Genomic DNA, 16,947 nt, shown 5'->3' on the forward strand with positions numbered 1-16,947 from the left:
CTCAATTTTCTGGTGTGTCTTTGTACCTGATGCTTTTACAGGCACGGAATAGAAATTAAGGAATGTTTGTTAAACTGATGAAAAAGTGCATTGTTTCAACTGATGGAGTGAATGTTTCTTTTTTCACAGAGGCAGGAAGATTGATGGCTTGGTATTACATTACATTTGAGACAGTGAAGAAATTTTGTACCATCAGTGGAAAGGAGACTTTATTAGATCTGGTAAATTAGTTGTCACTAGAAAATAAATATGTAATGATATAGTATAAAATAATATTGGGGAAACAACTAATTTGCAAATCTCATGCAATTTAAGAATGAGTGAGCAAACAAGAAAACATTTCTAGTAGTGCTTATGTCTCTCCATCTTACATACCTTTGATCATGAGATATGGAATATTATTCTTCACAATAAATTGTCAATTGTATCTCTGTATCAAGGCTAAGAAAACTTATATACATACCCAAAGTAGGGATGGCAACTCTCTTTCAACTTAAATGATAATGCTGTTTACCTTGGTAGTGGCTACCAGTGTACTTTTTTGAGAAAGACCGGGATAATGTGTCATGATATATTAGGCAAGTCTACTCTGAGTGATGGACAATGTTGGACATGTGTGCCACGTACTTACAATCCTTCTCTAAACTTTTTGCATCAGAAAAATAGTAGAAATAGGATAGGATTCATGATAGACTAGAAAAAAGCAGTGATTGCAGAGAAGTGGAGTGAAAACAAGATGATACTAAGATATCAACTATGAGGGCAACTTTACAGTTATAGCAGTAAGTAGAACCATAGTCATGTTGATGATACTTGAGAACCATATTGGTCCTTTCTCCCTTTACAGGGACATGAATATGCAACAAAATATTTATTCTTATTCTCAAATTTAACCATTAATTTTTATTTAAGATAGCTAGGTTGATTTTTATAATGAGATTATTATACAAAAATAGCACAAAAACTGATGAAAACTAGAATGCTTCTATTTTTATGTAAATATTGTTCTTAACTAAGGGTAATCAAGAGTAAAAAACCCCTAATTTAACATTAACTAATCTTATTTTGACTTCAGCAAGTATATAAGAGGATTAGAACAGATGTTAGTTTCATGTTACAGATGTGAGAAACCAAAGCACAAAAATGCTTTGCTCAAAGTCATCTAGCAGAACTAGGCTTTGTAATACAAATTTCTTAATGTCTAAAGCATTCTCTCCATTACAAAATTAATCTGAATCAGGATAATGATTTGCAAACTACAGAGGGGTAATTAATATTATAATAGTCGTAGAAATGACAGCTACATTTATTGAGAGCTTACTAAGTGGTAGGCACAGGACTGAATATTTTAAATTTTATTTTGTTAATCTTTATGATCTTATTGATGTAGTCCCAGTGTCTAGCGTAATGTCTAGCATATATCAAATGTTTGTAAACACTTATTAGTGAATGAATGAATCCTTAAGCAAAATGTATAAAGTGAATTTTTAATTGTTACACATTATAAGTGATAAAGCTGTGATAGGACATAAGTGTTGGAGAGGATGTGGAGAAAGGGGAACCCTCTTACACTGTTGTGGGAATGCAAGTTGGTGCAGCCACTTTGGGAAACAGTGTGGAGATTCCTCAAGAAATTAAAAATGGAGCTTCCCTATGACCCTGCAATTGCACTCCTGGGTATTTACCCCAAAGATACAGATGTAGTGAAAAGAAGGGCCATCTGTACCCCAACGTTTATAGCAGCAATGGCCACGGTCGCCAAACTGTGGAAAGAACCAAGATGCCCTTCAATGGACGAATGGATAAGGAAGATGTGGTCCATATATACTATGGAGTATTTTGCCTCCATCAGAAAGAATGAATACCCAACTTTTGTAGCAACATGGGTGGGACTGGAAGAGATTATGTTGAGTGAAATAAGTCAAGCAGACAGAGTCAATTATCATATGGTTTCACTTATTTGTGGAGCATAACAAATTGCATGGAGGACAAGGGGAGTTAGAGAGGAGAAGGGAGTTGGGGGAAATTGGAAGGGGAGGTGAACCATGAGAGACTATGGACTCTGAAAAAGAGTCTGAGGGTTTTGAAGGGGCGGGAGTGGGAGGTTGGGGGAACCAGGGGGTGGGTATTAGAGAGGGCATGGATTGCATGGAGCACTGGGTGTGGTGCAAAAACAATGAATACTGTTACGCTGAAAAAAATTTTAAAAAATTCATGGAATAGATGATGGAAAATGTTACCTCTGTCAATGTGAGATAATATAATTGCTTAATCCATAAAAAAAAGGGACATAAGTAAATGGGCAAATGATGAAATTTTATAGGTCACAATGATAGCCAGCTGCAAGGAATTTGTAGATGTGCAGTTAAGGATAAATGAAAAGAAAACACTGAATACTTTGAACAAAGATCCAAATCGGGTAACAATCAGGTATGGAAATTAAATGTGTTTTATTTTTGAAGGTCCTATTTAGTTAAAATAAGTAATAGTAATAAAAGTTTTGCCCTGTGTTTTTATTTATAGATTTCCAATGGAAGGAAGAATTAAAACAAGAGAAATGAAAGTAAATTGGTAAAGATGATTACTAAATGTCTTAAAATACTACCATATGCGATTCCTATTTCTGAAAATTTTTTTTAGTTTTAAAAGTTAACTATAATTTATTTTCCTTAATACCAGAAAGGACACATTTACATAAAAGTAAGGTGTCAGAATATACATGTGAAATTAATGTCCCAAAACTCTCAGACTTCAATTAAAATAGATGATTTGTGAATTTTTTTAAATCAACAAACATTTTTTGAAAGTGTGTTCTGCCGAAGCAAGGTAATGATAGAAAAGAAGGTTAAGTTTGTCATCATCAGGAGCTTTCAAGTTAGCTTGAATGAGAACCATGAGAACCGTGTGTATGAAGATAATGGACAGTATGGAAACACATATAATAAGTGTATATTGAATGATAGCAGCATTCTGGAAAAGACAAATAGTAAAAGTAAAAACATGAGTGAGTGAATGCATATATGACAGTGGAATGTCTATTCTATTGAGAATGGAAAGTTTGTATAGAGGAATAGTAATTAGAAGAGTAAACTAAGACTACATTGTAAATTGTTTGCAATCACAATCACAAATACAATGACATTCTTTTCTGCTTGCCTAGTGGTTGATTTTCTGAGTATTTAGTTCTTACTGTTAAACTTTTTGATTAAGATAGTGTGATTTCATGTGAAATAACTTTTTTATGTACTTCAGTAAAACCTGTTATTCTAAGAATTTGCTTTTCCTCCTTAGCTAGAGGAGGTCACTCTCTCTGGGATACTTCCTTACATTCCATTGAGTTTTATCTCCCACATGCCTTGAAGTCTCAGAAACAAACTTCTCACAGTTTTATAGAGCTCAACAGACAGATTATAGCTTGCACAGTAGAAGTTAATGTTCTGTTTTTAGCTTTATTTTTCTAGAAATTAAAATACCCTTAGAGACCATATAGTCTAGTCCTTTCATTTTACAAATGAAGTAAGTGATGCCCAGCTAAACTGTGACTTTCCCAAGATTTTATTGCAATACTAGAGACTGAGCTAGAGCTACAACCCAGGTCTCTTTCTTCTGTCAATTTTTTTCCCCAATATACTCTGTTGCATCAACTATTGGGTCAAATTAAATCAGAGTATTTTTCCACAAGCATCTTCTTAGGAACACTTTATTGGCAGCTTTAATGCTTCCATTTACCTTCTCTTAAATTGGGTCATACATTCTTTTAATTGGGGCTGTAGATTTTAGATTTGATGATTTTGTAATTTTTTAAAAAATATCATAATTTAGTTTCCTATTATAATTTCCTACCTTTCATCTACTCGAGTATGACCAGGAAGAGAGAACTATGTAGAATCTTTTCTTAATCCAAAATGTATGATGTTTTGGTAGGTAATAATGGCTATTAATAGTTACCACTTTCCTGTCTCTCTCATATCCCTGTTACTGTGTTGAATTTCAGATCTGTTTTTTTTTTTTTAAGTAGATGTTAATCTTCTTAATTTTAAACTTTTATCCTTCCAAGTTTCTGACCTTTAATTTAAGGATTTTTAAAAAAAATTTCAATATTTTAATTCCCAGACCTTTTGTACTCAGTACTAGCTCTGTTTGTTTTAACTGGTATTTTTCAGTGAACTTTTAAGATGTATTTTCAAATCAGTGATTTCTCTTCTTCATTTGTTCTTGTTATTATATAAGTAAGGCATGGATTAATTTTTAAAGAGTCAAAAATTTATAAGTCAAAAAATAATATCTGTTTTGGCCTCCCATATTTCTTCCCCTGAAGTAGCTATTACCAGTAGTTTGCTGTGCATCCTTCCAGTTTCCAGTTTATTTAGCACAAATATGTGTACTAATAAACATATGTCTACTACAAAAAAAATCATAACTATTGTTCTTGTGATGCTACAAGGATCAGAGGGGAAGGAATGGAAAACAGATTGGGAAGAAATCAGAGAGGAAGACAAACCATGAGACACTCTGGACTCTGTAAAACAAATTGAGGGTTACAGAAGGGAGTTAAGTCATGGGGTAACTAGGTGATGGGTATTAAGGAGGGCAGGTGTTGTGATGAACACTGGGTGTTATACTCGACTAATGAATCATTGAACACTACATCAAAAACTAACAACGTAGCTAATTTATTTTAGTCATCTTCTTTTATAGAGTGTTCAGTATAATATAATTTGAATTTGATTTTGAAGGGTGCTTTCATAAATTAGCTGAATGAATTTGGGGATTGAATGAATTTGGGGGCTGAATCTGATTTGGGGGCTGGATAGCTTAGACTACTATATATTCAGACATTTATACGTTTATTTTTGAGGAATTTAGGAAACATTAAGTGGATTTATTCTTATAGTAATGAGTACTTGAAATGCAAGTAATTAAGCCCAAGGAGGAAAAACAAACCAGAGGTAGTAAAGAGAAGGAAAATGCAAAGAAGCATCACAGTGTACAGATATGTTGGATGTGGGGCACCTGGGTGACCTACTCAGTTTTGGCTCAGGTCATGATTCCAGAGTCCTGGGATAGAACCCCAGCAGGCTCCCTGCTCAGTGGGGTGTCTGTTTCTCCCTCTGCCTCTGTCCCACCCCTTACCTCTGTGCAGGTCTCTCTGTCAAATAAATAAATAAAATCTTAAAAAAAAAAAAAAAAACTAGTGATATACTAAACGTTGGCTAATTGAACATAATAATAAAAAAATAAAATAAAAAGATTCTATATCTGTACATATACACATTAACCTTATTTTAATAGCAATGTATACTTTAATGATGTACTCTATAAATATAATATTATAAAATATATATGATATAATATAAATATAATTTTTTAAAAGATTTTATTTATTTATTTGACAGACAGAGATCACAAGTAGGCAGGGAGGCAGGCAGAAAGAGAGGAAGCAGGCTCTCCGCGGAGCAGAGAGCCTGATACGGGACTCAGTCCCAGGACTCTGGGATCATGACCTGAGCCGAAGGCAGAGGCTTTAACCCACTGAGCCACCCAGATGCCCCTATAAATATAATTTTTAACCACTCCTTTGTTGATGAAGAATTAGATGGCTTACAAATTTTTACTATTACAAATAATGCTGAAATGAGCTTTTTGGTGTTTATATCATATTTTTCAATGATTTCTGGGTGAAAGTGTATATACATGAGAAGATTTAATATATAATGCCAAATTGCCTTTGAAAAGGCTTCTCTGATTTACAATTCCCACTCACAGTGTAAAAAGAGTGACTGTTTCCATACATCCTAATACTTGTTTTGTATCTTTAAACTTTTGTCGATTTGGGGTGCCTGGGTGGCTCAGTGGGTTAAGCCTCTGCCTTCGGCTCAAGTCATGGTCTCCGGGTCCTTGGATCGAGCCCTGCATGGCCTCTCTGCTCAGTGGGGAGCCTGCTTCCCCCCTCTCTCTCTGTCTGCCTCTCTGCCTACTTGTGATCTCTCTCTTTCAAATAAATAAATAAAATCTTAAAAAATAAATAAACTTTTGTCGATCTAATGGATGAAAATTATATTTAAAAATTTGTATGTCCCTGATTATTAGGAGGAAATATGTGTATTACCTGGTTTTACGCAGAAGTTTTAAATTGTTATAAAATCATGCACACTTATCTTTTCCTTATGAGTTCTAGATTTTGTGTCTTTTAGGAAGTTTTTTCCCATCCTGTATTTCTTAGGATTAGAAAACTATATAATAAAGTGAATTAACAATAGCTTAAAGAAGACAGGCTACTATTCTTTTACCAAAAAGATAGCTCCAAGTGGATACTCTAAGGTAGATATGGTGGCTTCATGGTATCATTAGTATGTGGGTTTCTATCTTTCAGTTTTGTCATCCCACGTAACTTCTATTTCAAGGTCACCTTATTGTCCGAAATGACTGCAGGGGCTTCAGCCATTTACATTTGAGTATCTTCTCTCATTTGGTAGACTTCTTGGAAGTCCTGATAACATTTTTGCACCTAGTTATATGACTACCCGTAAGTGCAAAGGACACTGGGAAATATCGTGTTGATAGTGTGCCTAGGTTAAAATTGGAGTTCTGCTATTAAGAAGGAAAGAACATGAGTGTTGGGTAGGCAAAGCAGCCTCTGCCACATGTCCTAAGATTATAGGACTTCTTCTATCATTTCTTCTAATACTTGCAAACCATTTTATTTTTACCCTTAGGCTTCTTATAAGGCATCTGGAGTTAATTTTTTATATGGTATAAGTTAGGAATTTATATTTTGTTTCCAAAAGGTAGTCAGATATATTTGATAAATATGTTGTTGTTTTCTCTTTGCCTACTGATTTGAAATGCTGTCTTCTCATAAACTAAATTCCTAACGATCAGTTTCTGGACACTTAACTATTAGTCTAGTCTATTTATTTTGTTGCTGTGATGGTATGACATTGTTTTATTTGCTTTTCATTTATTGGAAGTTTTGTGATATGGTAAGACAAATTCCTCCTTTTTGTTCTTCTAAAAATATTTTTGGCTATTCTTACATTTTTACTCTATGAATTTTAGAATCAGCTCATCAAAATCTGTAAGAAGTTCTGTTGAAATTGATTTTATAGATTAGTTTGGGGAAGATTCTTGTTTTTACAGTTCTGAATCTTTCTGTCTAGGAATATGGTATCTTTCTCCATCTATTCAGGTGTGTATGTCTTTCTGTGATATTTTGTAATTTACCATTTAGGTTTATATTTCTTGGTAGGTTTACTTCTTGGTATTTTATGGAGTATGATATTGTGAACAGAGTCCTTTTAAAAACTACAGAACGTATTTTGTAATCAGGTATGGATGATATATAAGAAGGCTACTGGGTTTTGGTTTTTGTTTTAAGGCTACTGGTTTTTGAATTTTGACTGTTTATCTATCTTACTGAACTCTCTTAAGAGTACTAGAAGTCCTTCATTTGATTTGCAGGGATTTTCTAGATAGACAATCATATCTATAAAGAGAAATAGTTTTATCTCTTGATTTCTAATAGTTAAAACTCTGGGGTTTTTTTTTCTTAACTTGTTGTAGGCAAAACTTCTAATATACTGTCTTTAGTTTCAGAACAAACATTCTTGTCCCATTACTGTTTTTAGGTGTCAAGATTTCAGTGTCACACCACCAAGGAATTCCTCACACCTTTGGGATTAGGTTCTGGGATCCATATTCCTCCTTCTCACTTAAACGTAAAAACAGGTTTGAGTTTGTGGTAGAGAGCAACCTATTTTGGGTTGTCATTGTAATGAATCTGAAAGTGTCTTTTATGTTTTTTGGTTTTTGCAGGGTTTCTAACTTTCCTTGAGTACATTTTTGCTAATTTATATGTTCTTGAGATAGCATTAATTTCATCCAGATTGTTTTATGACGCGTTTTGTTCTCTAATAAATTAAAAGTTTCCTCTGGAAATGTAATGTCAGCTTTCTAATTTCTAATATACTTGTGTCATCTCTTCTTTTTCCTAATTAGATTTTCCAGAAGTTTCTATATTTTGATCTTTGCAAGCCATTTATTTTTTAATTTCATTAATTTCTGATTTTATTTTTATTTTCTTACTTTTACTTTCTTTTTTTTGGGTAGTTTTTAAAAAACTATATGTTTGCTCCATTTATTTTGTTTTTCTTGTTTTCCATAAAATATTTAAGACTACAGATTTTTTAGTAAGTACCACTTTGTCATTGTTCTATAGGTTTTCTAAATCTATTTCTATTCTTTTTAATGGTAACTTTAATTTCCTCTTTAAGAATTATTTAAAATTGTTTTTTTTTTTAAATTCTTAAAGTCAGTATTTTATTGTTAATTTCTACTTTTACTGGATTGTAGTTGGAGAATGTGGCCTGTCAGTGTTCTGCTTTATGATATATATTGTGATTTTACTTGTGGATTAATATATGGTTAATTTTTAAAATTTTTTATTTACTTTTTATTTTTAAAATTTATTTTTTCATTTTATTTTTTATTATTTTTATTAACATATAATGTATTATTTATTTCAGAGATATAGATATGTGAATCATCAGTCTTACACAACTCAGAGCACTCACCATAGCACATACCTTCCCCAGTCTCCATCACCTAGCCACACTATCCCTCCCACTCCCCTCCCCTCGAGAAACCCTTAGTTTGTTTTCTGAGATTAAGAGTCTCTTGTGTTTTGTCTCCCTGTCTGGTTTTGTATTGTTTCATTTTCCCCTCCCTTCCCACATGATCCTCTGTCTTGTTTCCCAAATTCCTCATATCAGTGAGATCATATGATAATTGTCTTTCTCTGATTGATTGATTTAGCTTAGCATAATACCCTCTAGTTCCATCCATGTCATTGCAAATGGCAAGATTTCAGGGTTTTTTTTTTTTTTTTATGGCTGCATAATATATATATACACACACACACACATACATACATACCACATCTCCTTTATTCATTCATCTGTTGATGGACATCTAGGCTCTTTCCAGAGTTTGGCTATTGTGGACATTGCTGCTATAACATTAGGGTGCACATGCCCCTTTGGATCACTACATTTGTATCTTTAGGGTAAATACCCAGTAGTGCGATTGCTGGGTCATAGGGTAACTCTATTTTCAACTTTTTGAGGAACCTCCATACTGTTTTCCACAGTGGCTGCACCAGCTTGCACTCCCACCAACAGTGTAGGAGGGTTCCCCTTTCTCCACATCCTCGCCAACACCTGTCATTTCCTTACTTGTTAATTTTAGCCATTCTGACTGGTGTGAGGTGGTATCTCACTGTGGTTTTGATTTGTATTTCCCTGATGCCGAGTGATGTGGAACACTTTTTCATGTGTCTGTTGGCCATCTGGATGTCTTCTTTGCAGAAATGTGTGTTCATGTCCTCTGCCCATTTCTTGTTTAGATTATTTGTTCTTTGGGTGTTGAGTTTGAGAAGGTCTTTTCAGATTTTGGATACTAGTCCTTTATCTGATATGTCATTTGCAAGTATCTTCTCCCATTCTGTCAGTTGTCTTTTGGTTTTGTTGACTCTTTCCCTTGGTGTGCAAAAAAGCTTTTTATCTTGATGAAGTCCTAGTAGTTCATTTTTGCCCTTGCTTCCCTTGCCTTTGATGATGTTTTTAGGAAGAAGTTGCTGTGGCTGAGGTTGAAGAGGTTGCTGCCTGTGTTCTCCTCAAGGATTTTGATGGATTCCTGTTTCACATTGAGGTTTTTCCTCCATTTTGAATCTGTTTTTGTGTGTGGCGTAAGGAAATGGTCCACTTTCATTCTTCTTCATGTGGCTGTCCCAGTTTTCCCAACACCATTTGTTGAAGAGACTGTCTTTTTTCCACTGGACATTCTTTCCTGCTTTGTCAAAGATTAGTTGACCATAGAGTTGAGGGTCTATTTCTGGGCTCTCTATTCTGTTCCATTGATCTCTGCGTCTGTTTTTCTGCCAGTACCACACTGTCTTGATGATTACAGCCTTGTAATAGAGCTTGAAGTCTGGAATTGTGATGCCACCAACTTTGGCTTTCTTTTTCGATATTCCTCTGGCTATTTGGGGTCTTTTCTGGTTCCATATAAATTTTAGGATTATTTGTTCCATTTCTTTGAAAAAAAATTGATGGTATTTTGATAGGGATTGCATTAAATGTGTAGATTGCTTTAGGTAGCATAGACATTTTCACAATATTTGTTCTTCCAGTCCATGAGCATGGAACATTTTTCCATTTTTTTTGTGTCTTCCTCAGTTTCTTTCATGAGTACTTTACAGTTGCCTCTTTGGCAACTTTTCTTCCTAGGTATCTAAAGGTTTTGGGTGCAGTTGTAAATGGGATTGACTCCTTAATTTCTCTTTCTTCTGTCTTGCTGTTGGTGTATAGAAATGCGGCTGATTTCTGTGCATTGATTTTATATCCTGACACTTTACTGAACTCCTGTATGAGTTCTAGCAGTTTTGGAGTGGAGTCTTTTGGGTTTCCCACATAAAGTATCATATCACGTGCAAAGAGTGAGAATTCGACTTCTTCTTTGCCAATTTGGATGCCTTTTATTTCTTTTTGTTGTCTGATTGCTGAGGCTAGGACTTCTAGTATTGTGTTGAATAGCAGTGGTGATAGTGGACAGCCCCACCATGTTCCTGACCTTAGGGGAAAAGCTCTCAGTTTTTCTCTGGGGGCTCTCTTAATATGTAGACTCGTGTCTTTCTTCAGATCTGGGAAGTTTTCTTCTGTAAGTTAATTATTTCTCCTTTATTCTCTCTGTTCCCTCCTTCTGGAACTCCTACTAGGTGAATGTTGGAACTTCTGACTCTCTGCTGACATTTATTACCTTCTCTCCCAGTGCAGAGTCTTGCTTGTCCCTCTCCCTTTGCTCCTCACTCCCCACCCCACTCTCCCTTTCTCTCTCTCTCTCCAATAAGTAAATAAAAAAATAAAATCTTAAAAAAAAAAAAAAAAAAGAATAAAGGCACCTTACCTCTCCTGGGTGTTTGTTATTACTGCTGACCTGCCTCTCTGACCTCAATGTCTATACTCCTGTGTTAGCCCTTAATACATACCAAAACTGCCTAATATTTTCCACAAATGAGAGAGTGGCAGCAGCAGACTAACTTACCTGCTCAGAATACAGCATTTCAATTAATTGCTCAGAGAAATATCTCAGGACTGCCTTTCTTAATCTGTTGACTTTTTAATTTAAGGAGTTTTTTTAAAAATTGTAGTTGACCTAACAATGTTAATGTTAGTTTTGGGTGTACAATATAATGATTTCAACAGTTCTATGCATTACATGATGCTCACCATGATAAATGTAGTTACCCTCTGTTGCCAGTTATTACAATATTATGTCTGTTGACTCTTCTGCATGTGTTATGGATAATTTTTTTCGGCTTTTTTCTCACAGATTTGATCTTCTTCATGGATTTTATTTTTTTCTTTTTTTTAAAAAGATTTTATTTATTTATTTGACAGAGAGATAGATCGCAAATAGGCAGAGAGGCAGGCAGAGAGAGAGAGTGGGAAGCAGGCTCCCCACTGAGCGGAGAGCCTGACGCAGGGCTCAATCCCAGGACCCTGAGATCATGACCTGAGCTGAAGGCAGAGGCTTAACCCACTGAGCCACCCAGGTGCCCCCATATTTTATTTCTAACATTAAACTTTCTTGTCTACCAGTGGCATGCTTTTGCTCTCCTATAGTTTTATGGTTAGAGACATAAACATATAAACACACGTATACATATGTTCATCCTTTCACGTAATTTGAGGAAGAGTAAGTACATAGAAAGCTCCATGTGCTAACTTGATTTTTTGTCTCAGATGTTTCTTTGGGCATTCTTACTCTATGTTTAGGCAGAAAAAAATGGCTGCAGAATAACTCTTCTCCTCTCAAAAGAGTTGTGCAGCTTCATAATACACATTTAACTTTCCTTCATTAGCAGAATTTCTTTTGTTATTATTGTTCTTGTTTATAGTCTTTAATTGAAATGATGAAACATAAAAACAAAACTAAATAGCTACTTTGGTCTAGATTAAGATGTGGTACCTGAGTTGGGATTCATTTGAAGGATTTCTATTCTTTATACACAGATCTTTTCTGAAAAATCCTTCCTTTACTAAGTTGGCCAGGATACAGAAGTCTTTTGGAAAGTTCTTATATCATTTTTATTAGTTTACTAACTTATCTTAGTAACAGGGCCACATCTAGCTACAAAGTTGAGTGAGAAATAGAATCTTTGTGTATAGGTCAGAAGAGATAATATGACAGTCAGCTAGCAATTTTCTCTCATAGGTATGCAAAGTATCTTATGTAGTGACTAGAGTATAGTAAGTATTCAAGAAATGGTTATTACTGGGGTGCCTGGGTGGCTCAGTGGGTTAAAGCCTCTGCCTTTGGCTCAGGTCATGATCCCAGGGTCCTTAATCCATTTTGAGTTTATGTTTGTGTATGGTGAAAGAAAATGGTCCAGTTTTATTCTTTTGCATGTGTCTGTCCAGTTTCCCCAATAACATTTGTTGAAGAAACTGTCCTTTTCTCATTGCATATTCTTACCTCCTTTGTCAAAGATGAATTGACCATATAATGATGCATTTATTTCTGGCTCTGTTCTCTTCCATTGATCTATATGCCTGTTTTTGTACCAGTACCATGCTATTTTGATTACTATAGCTTTGTAGTATATCTTGAAATCTGGGATGGTGATACCTTCAGTTTTGTTCTTTTTTAAGATTGCTTTGGCTATTTGGGGTCTTTTGTGGTTCAATACAAATTTTAGATTATTCCTTACAACTGTTTCTTAGTAGATAATATAAAATAACTTTCCAAAGATAACCAAAAGAATTACATAGAATTATATAATTCAGTAGCCAAAAGAATTAAATAGTTTCTAGTTTCAGTGATATGCACCCATTCTGAGAAGTGAGTTGGTTACTACCTTCTATTTTCACATGTTGTTTACTAAAACTAAACTATGAAATATAACTATTATTCTACTTTGTATACCTGACTTATTAAGAAATTAATATAAGTCTGATAATTTTAGTTAGATCCATAGGGTGATGAGTTGCACATCTTTGTCTGGTTGGGAAAGTACAGGCAAAATGGGATATAGTAGGTGCAATGTATATTAGTTCCTTTTCTCCCTTTTTACCACCCATTCCTCAAATTTTGTAGCCAAGCAACTGCTGGTTTCTAATAATCAACTAATATGTTACCGATCTTTATATGTTGAACAGAATCTTAAGAGCTAACACTCTGCTTGCCACTCATAGGCACTTAATAAATATTTGTTTATTACATAAAGTGCCTTGCTTTTCTATAATAACATTTATGTAGAGCTAAAAGTACTCTATTAGAGGAGAATAAGACAACAATTTTAAATATGTAGAGGTTAAAGAAATAGTCTGAGAGTGTCCTGTAAGCATTTGAAATTTATCAATCTAGAAATTAAAATGAAAGTCCTGAGAAGAAATTAGATTTTTGAGAAAAAGAGAGTGTGAAGGGAATGAAGAAGAGTAGAGAAATAAGAAAACTTTCAGAGGTTGGAAAGAAATTAACAATGACTTGTAACAACAATGGTGCAAGATATAGAATCATCTAGTGTCACAGAGATCAATGTAGAAAGGAATTTTAAGAAGAGATACTTCAATCAATGATGTCAAATATTATGAGATAATAGTTTTTACAAGGAAATCATGAAATTTCTTCTTTCCTTTAGTCTTATTCAGGCTCAGCTAGGATGCATTCCAATACAAGACTTTGCTTTGACACAAGATACCTCAAAGATTTTCAGAAATGGCTCACGAATTACAAGATGTATGTTATAGGATTAATGGATTTTCAGTATTTTTCCCAGTAAACTATTACACTAGATTTAACTTTGGAAACTTCTTTTTAGGGTTATCAGATTTTGTGGCTGTTCAAGAAAAGAAGTTTGCTGTACTATTGAACAGTTTGATTTTAGCTAAATGTTTTAGATGCAGACTTTGGGAAAACTCTCTACATGTATCCAAACAGCTGGAAAAAATTGGTATGTGCTGAATACAGGCAGACAATTTGTCAATGTCTGCAGTTTATTTTGTTTTTCATTGTTGGGAAAATTATTCTATGGTATTAATAGACTTTAAGAAAAAATGTGTTTGTAGGTCTAAATAAGGAACTGAAATTCTCTTGAAAATCTGATTTTCATTTTCTCCTGCTTGAAGGATTCTATTTGAAATCAATTGAGAAGTCTAATAAAAATGAATGCTCTTTTTTAAAAATATATTTTTAAAAATTTTATTTGAGGGGAGGGGGAGACAGAGGAAAGAGAGGGAGAGAGCATGAGCAGGGAGGAGGAGCAGAGGGAGAAGCAGACTCCCCACTAAGCAAGGAACCCTGATGTGGGGCTCCATCCCAGGACCTTGAGACCATAATCTGAGCCAAAGGCAAATACTTAACCAACTGAGCCTCTCAGGTACCCCCTACTAAAAATGAATATTTTTATTTTTAAATTAGTTCTCAAACCAAGAGTGAAATTTCATTTTAGTATTAGGTAACTATTTGTTGTTCTCTATTCCACTTTTATGATTATTTTGTTTTGATCTCAATGACAAGGTACAGAGCTAGCAATCCTAGCCATTCCTAATTCATTACAGAGAATTATATCACTTATTTATATCTTAACTTTTTCCCTTTTTTTTTTTTTTTTCAGTAACAGGACAATATTCACTCTCATCTCCATAGAGATTCTGTAGACAAAAGATTCTGCATAATCACTTCTTACCTATTCAGATGTAGCTCAAGTTACGTATTGAAGAACTCTAGAGGGTACCAATTACAAAGACTGGGGTATAACTAGGTATACTCTAGAGTTTTCCAATTTGGTGTCTTTGATATTGTGATCCTACTCCTCCTTCTCTCTAAGAAGAGAATTGTTACTCCATGACTAACAGCTTTGTTTGCTTTATAATTTTATATGCATTTTGGGGACATTAAAAAATATGTAACAGGTAAAAAAAAATATGTAACAGGTTATTAGAGGTTGTCTCATTATTCCTTAGAACAAAGATCTCCACTATTTTGTGAGGAAGTTCTTTATTATTTCCTTGAAGTTTGAAATCAGTGGGATAGCAGAGGACTGGCCAGTCCTGGGAGCTGCAGTGAAGATGGGAATTAGCTGGTGGAAGAAAGTAAGGTCAAATTAGAGTAGGGGTTCTTGACATTAAGGCTCACTTTTCTACTGAAGTCCTAGCAAACAAATGTTTGTACCCATCTCACAAAGATGAGTTCTAAAGTGGGAAGGAGGTTCCATATAACATTTGGGAAATAGCAACTTAGAGAAATTTTGAAATTAGATTAAATGATTAAGAAAATTTTCATTATATTTGAAAAAGTCTTTCTGACTTTCTAGAATATTGTCAATCAGGCATCATTTGCTTCTATCTTTTCCAAATTGTTGAACACTAATGTGTTTTTTATACTAACTCAGTATGGCTGAAGAGAAGGAAGCAAAAATTGCCCAGCAAAATTCATACACTAGAAAATGGAAGAATCTAAATGAAAAAGAAAATCTACATTCTTCCTGAGCACCAGGAAAAGAATGATGACTACAAATTAATTTTTCAACAACGTTTATAAAAAATTAAAATTCAGGAAAAGTTTTGAGGGAAAATGAACATGGAGGAATTATTAATACTAGGAGTTATATCTTAAGAATGAGTAAGAGAAATTTTCAAGTATAGTTAAAGGTATGGAAAAAGAAATAGTGTAATATCCCCACCAGTAATATATGTGCCCCAGGCAAGATGGTAATATTTTGGAATTTTATACTTCTGATAGTATCTCCTATTTCAGGGTTTGGTTAAATTCATTTGTGAGTGTAAGAATTTTAAATTCCAGTTTCCTGAAGCATAAAGAAACAGAGAAGGTGCAAAACTAGAAGTGAACTTGAAGAACAAAATTAAAGTAAATGTGGCTAGAGAGTTGTCAGCAAGAGGAGAATGGTAGGAAATTAGATGGGACAGGTAGACTGGTCAAGTCAGATAGGTAAGGGAGTTTGGTCATGGTAAAAAATTTTCACTTTATACAAAATGCAATGGAAAGGAATTGGAAATTTTAGAAGAGTAAAATTATCTGGTTTCAGTACAGAAACATAGAACTCTCTTTCTAAGGTGGACTGTAGCTTTATGAAGCAATATTCCCATCCATAAGTCATATTGTCTTCTCTTCAAACATGTTACATGTTACAGTTAACATGTAACAGTAGGAATCACTTGGTACTTTATGGATAGCATATGATAAAAATAAGTGTTGAATCATCTTGTGAACCAAAGAGTTCCTCTCTCTTCTATAAAGCAAATATATGTTTTATTTCATTTTGAAAAAAAAAAATAGAACAATTGAATAAATGTCACAGCCCAAATAATCCAACTGAAGAACTTTTTAAAAAAACTTCAAAAATTAGTTGTTAATCTGGATCTTTAAAACAAATTTTTTACTAATGTCATTGAAAAGTTAAGTATAGATTTAGTGTAAAATGGATTGTTTAAAAATTGCTATTTGATTAATTTTCCACAGGTATAACATTGTCAAATGCAATGGTAAATGCAGGTTTGACCTCCTTTAAAAAAATAGAAGAAACAGATGCAAGGGAACTTGAACTGGTATTTAATATTCACTTATTCCTAATGTTACCTGAATTTTATCTAAATTTTAAAGCCTACCTTTTATATCTTTTTTTCTTCTAAAAATTTTTTTTCCTTCTCATAGTCATAAGTATTTTAACTTAAGTTTTTGAGAATAAGCATTATTAAAACTATTGATACTGAAAAGTATCTACTAAAAGAACTTCTAACCTTATGGTAAGAATATAATGATATAAATGTTTTTAGATTTTAAATAGACACCCTCCTTTTGGAACGCAAATAAAAGAAACAGTGATGTATCTGCCAAAATATGAACTTGAAGTGGAACAGGTAAATTTTT

At 33.8% G+C, this 16,947-nt stretch overlaps 1 protein-coding gene across 19 annotated transcripts in view; it reads left to right on the forward strand.

Moving 5' to 3' along the window:
• HFM1 (helicase for meiosis 1) overlaps positions 1 to 16,947 on the forward strand; it is a 125,123-nt gene that overhangs the window by 64,137 nt on the left and 44,039 nt on the right. For all 19 annotated transcript variants that reach the window (XM_032361674.1, XM_032361680.1, XM_032361683.1 and 16 more), the window contains 7 exons: positions 130 to 221; positions 2,324 to 2,430; positions 2,524 to 2,571; positions 13,700 to 13,797; positions 13,880 to 14,011; positions 16,540 to 16,625; positions 16,854 to 16,937. In XM_032361674.1, coding sequence (XP_032217565.1) covers positions 130 to 221; positions 2,324 to 2,430; positions 2,524 to 2,571; positions 13,700 to 13,797; positions 13,880 to 14,011; positions 16,540 to 16,625; positions 16,854 to 16,937 — 647 coding nt within the window. The remainder of the gene's footprint in view (positions 1 to 129; positions 222 to 2,323; positions 2,431 to 2,523; positions 2,572 to 13,699; positions 13,798 to 13,879; positions 14,012 to 16,539; positions 16,626 to 16,853; positions 16,938 to 16,947) is intronic.

The sequence above is a fragment of the Mustela erminea genome, chromosome 10 (assembly GCF_009829155.1).
Source record: "Mustela erminea isolate mMusErm1 chromosome 10, mMusErm1.Pri, whole genome shotgun sequence".
Classification (NCBI taxonomy): domain Eukaryota; kingdom Metazoa; phylum Chordata; class Mammalia; order Carnivora; family Mustelidae; genus Mustela; species Mustela erminea.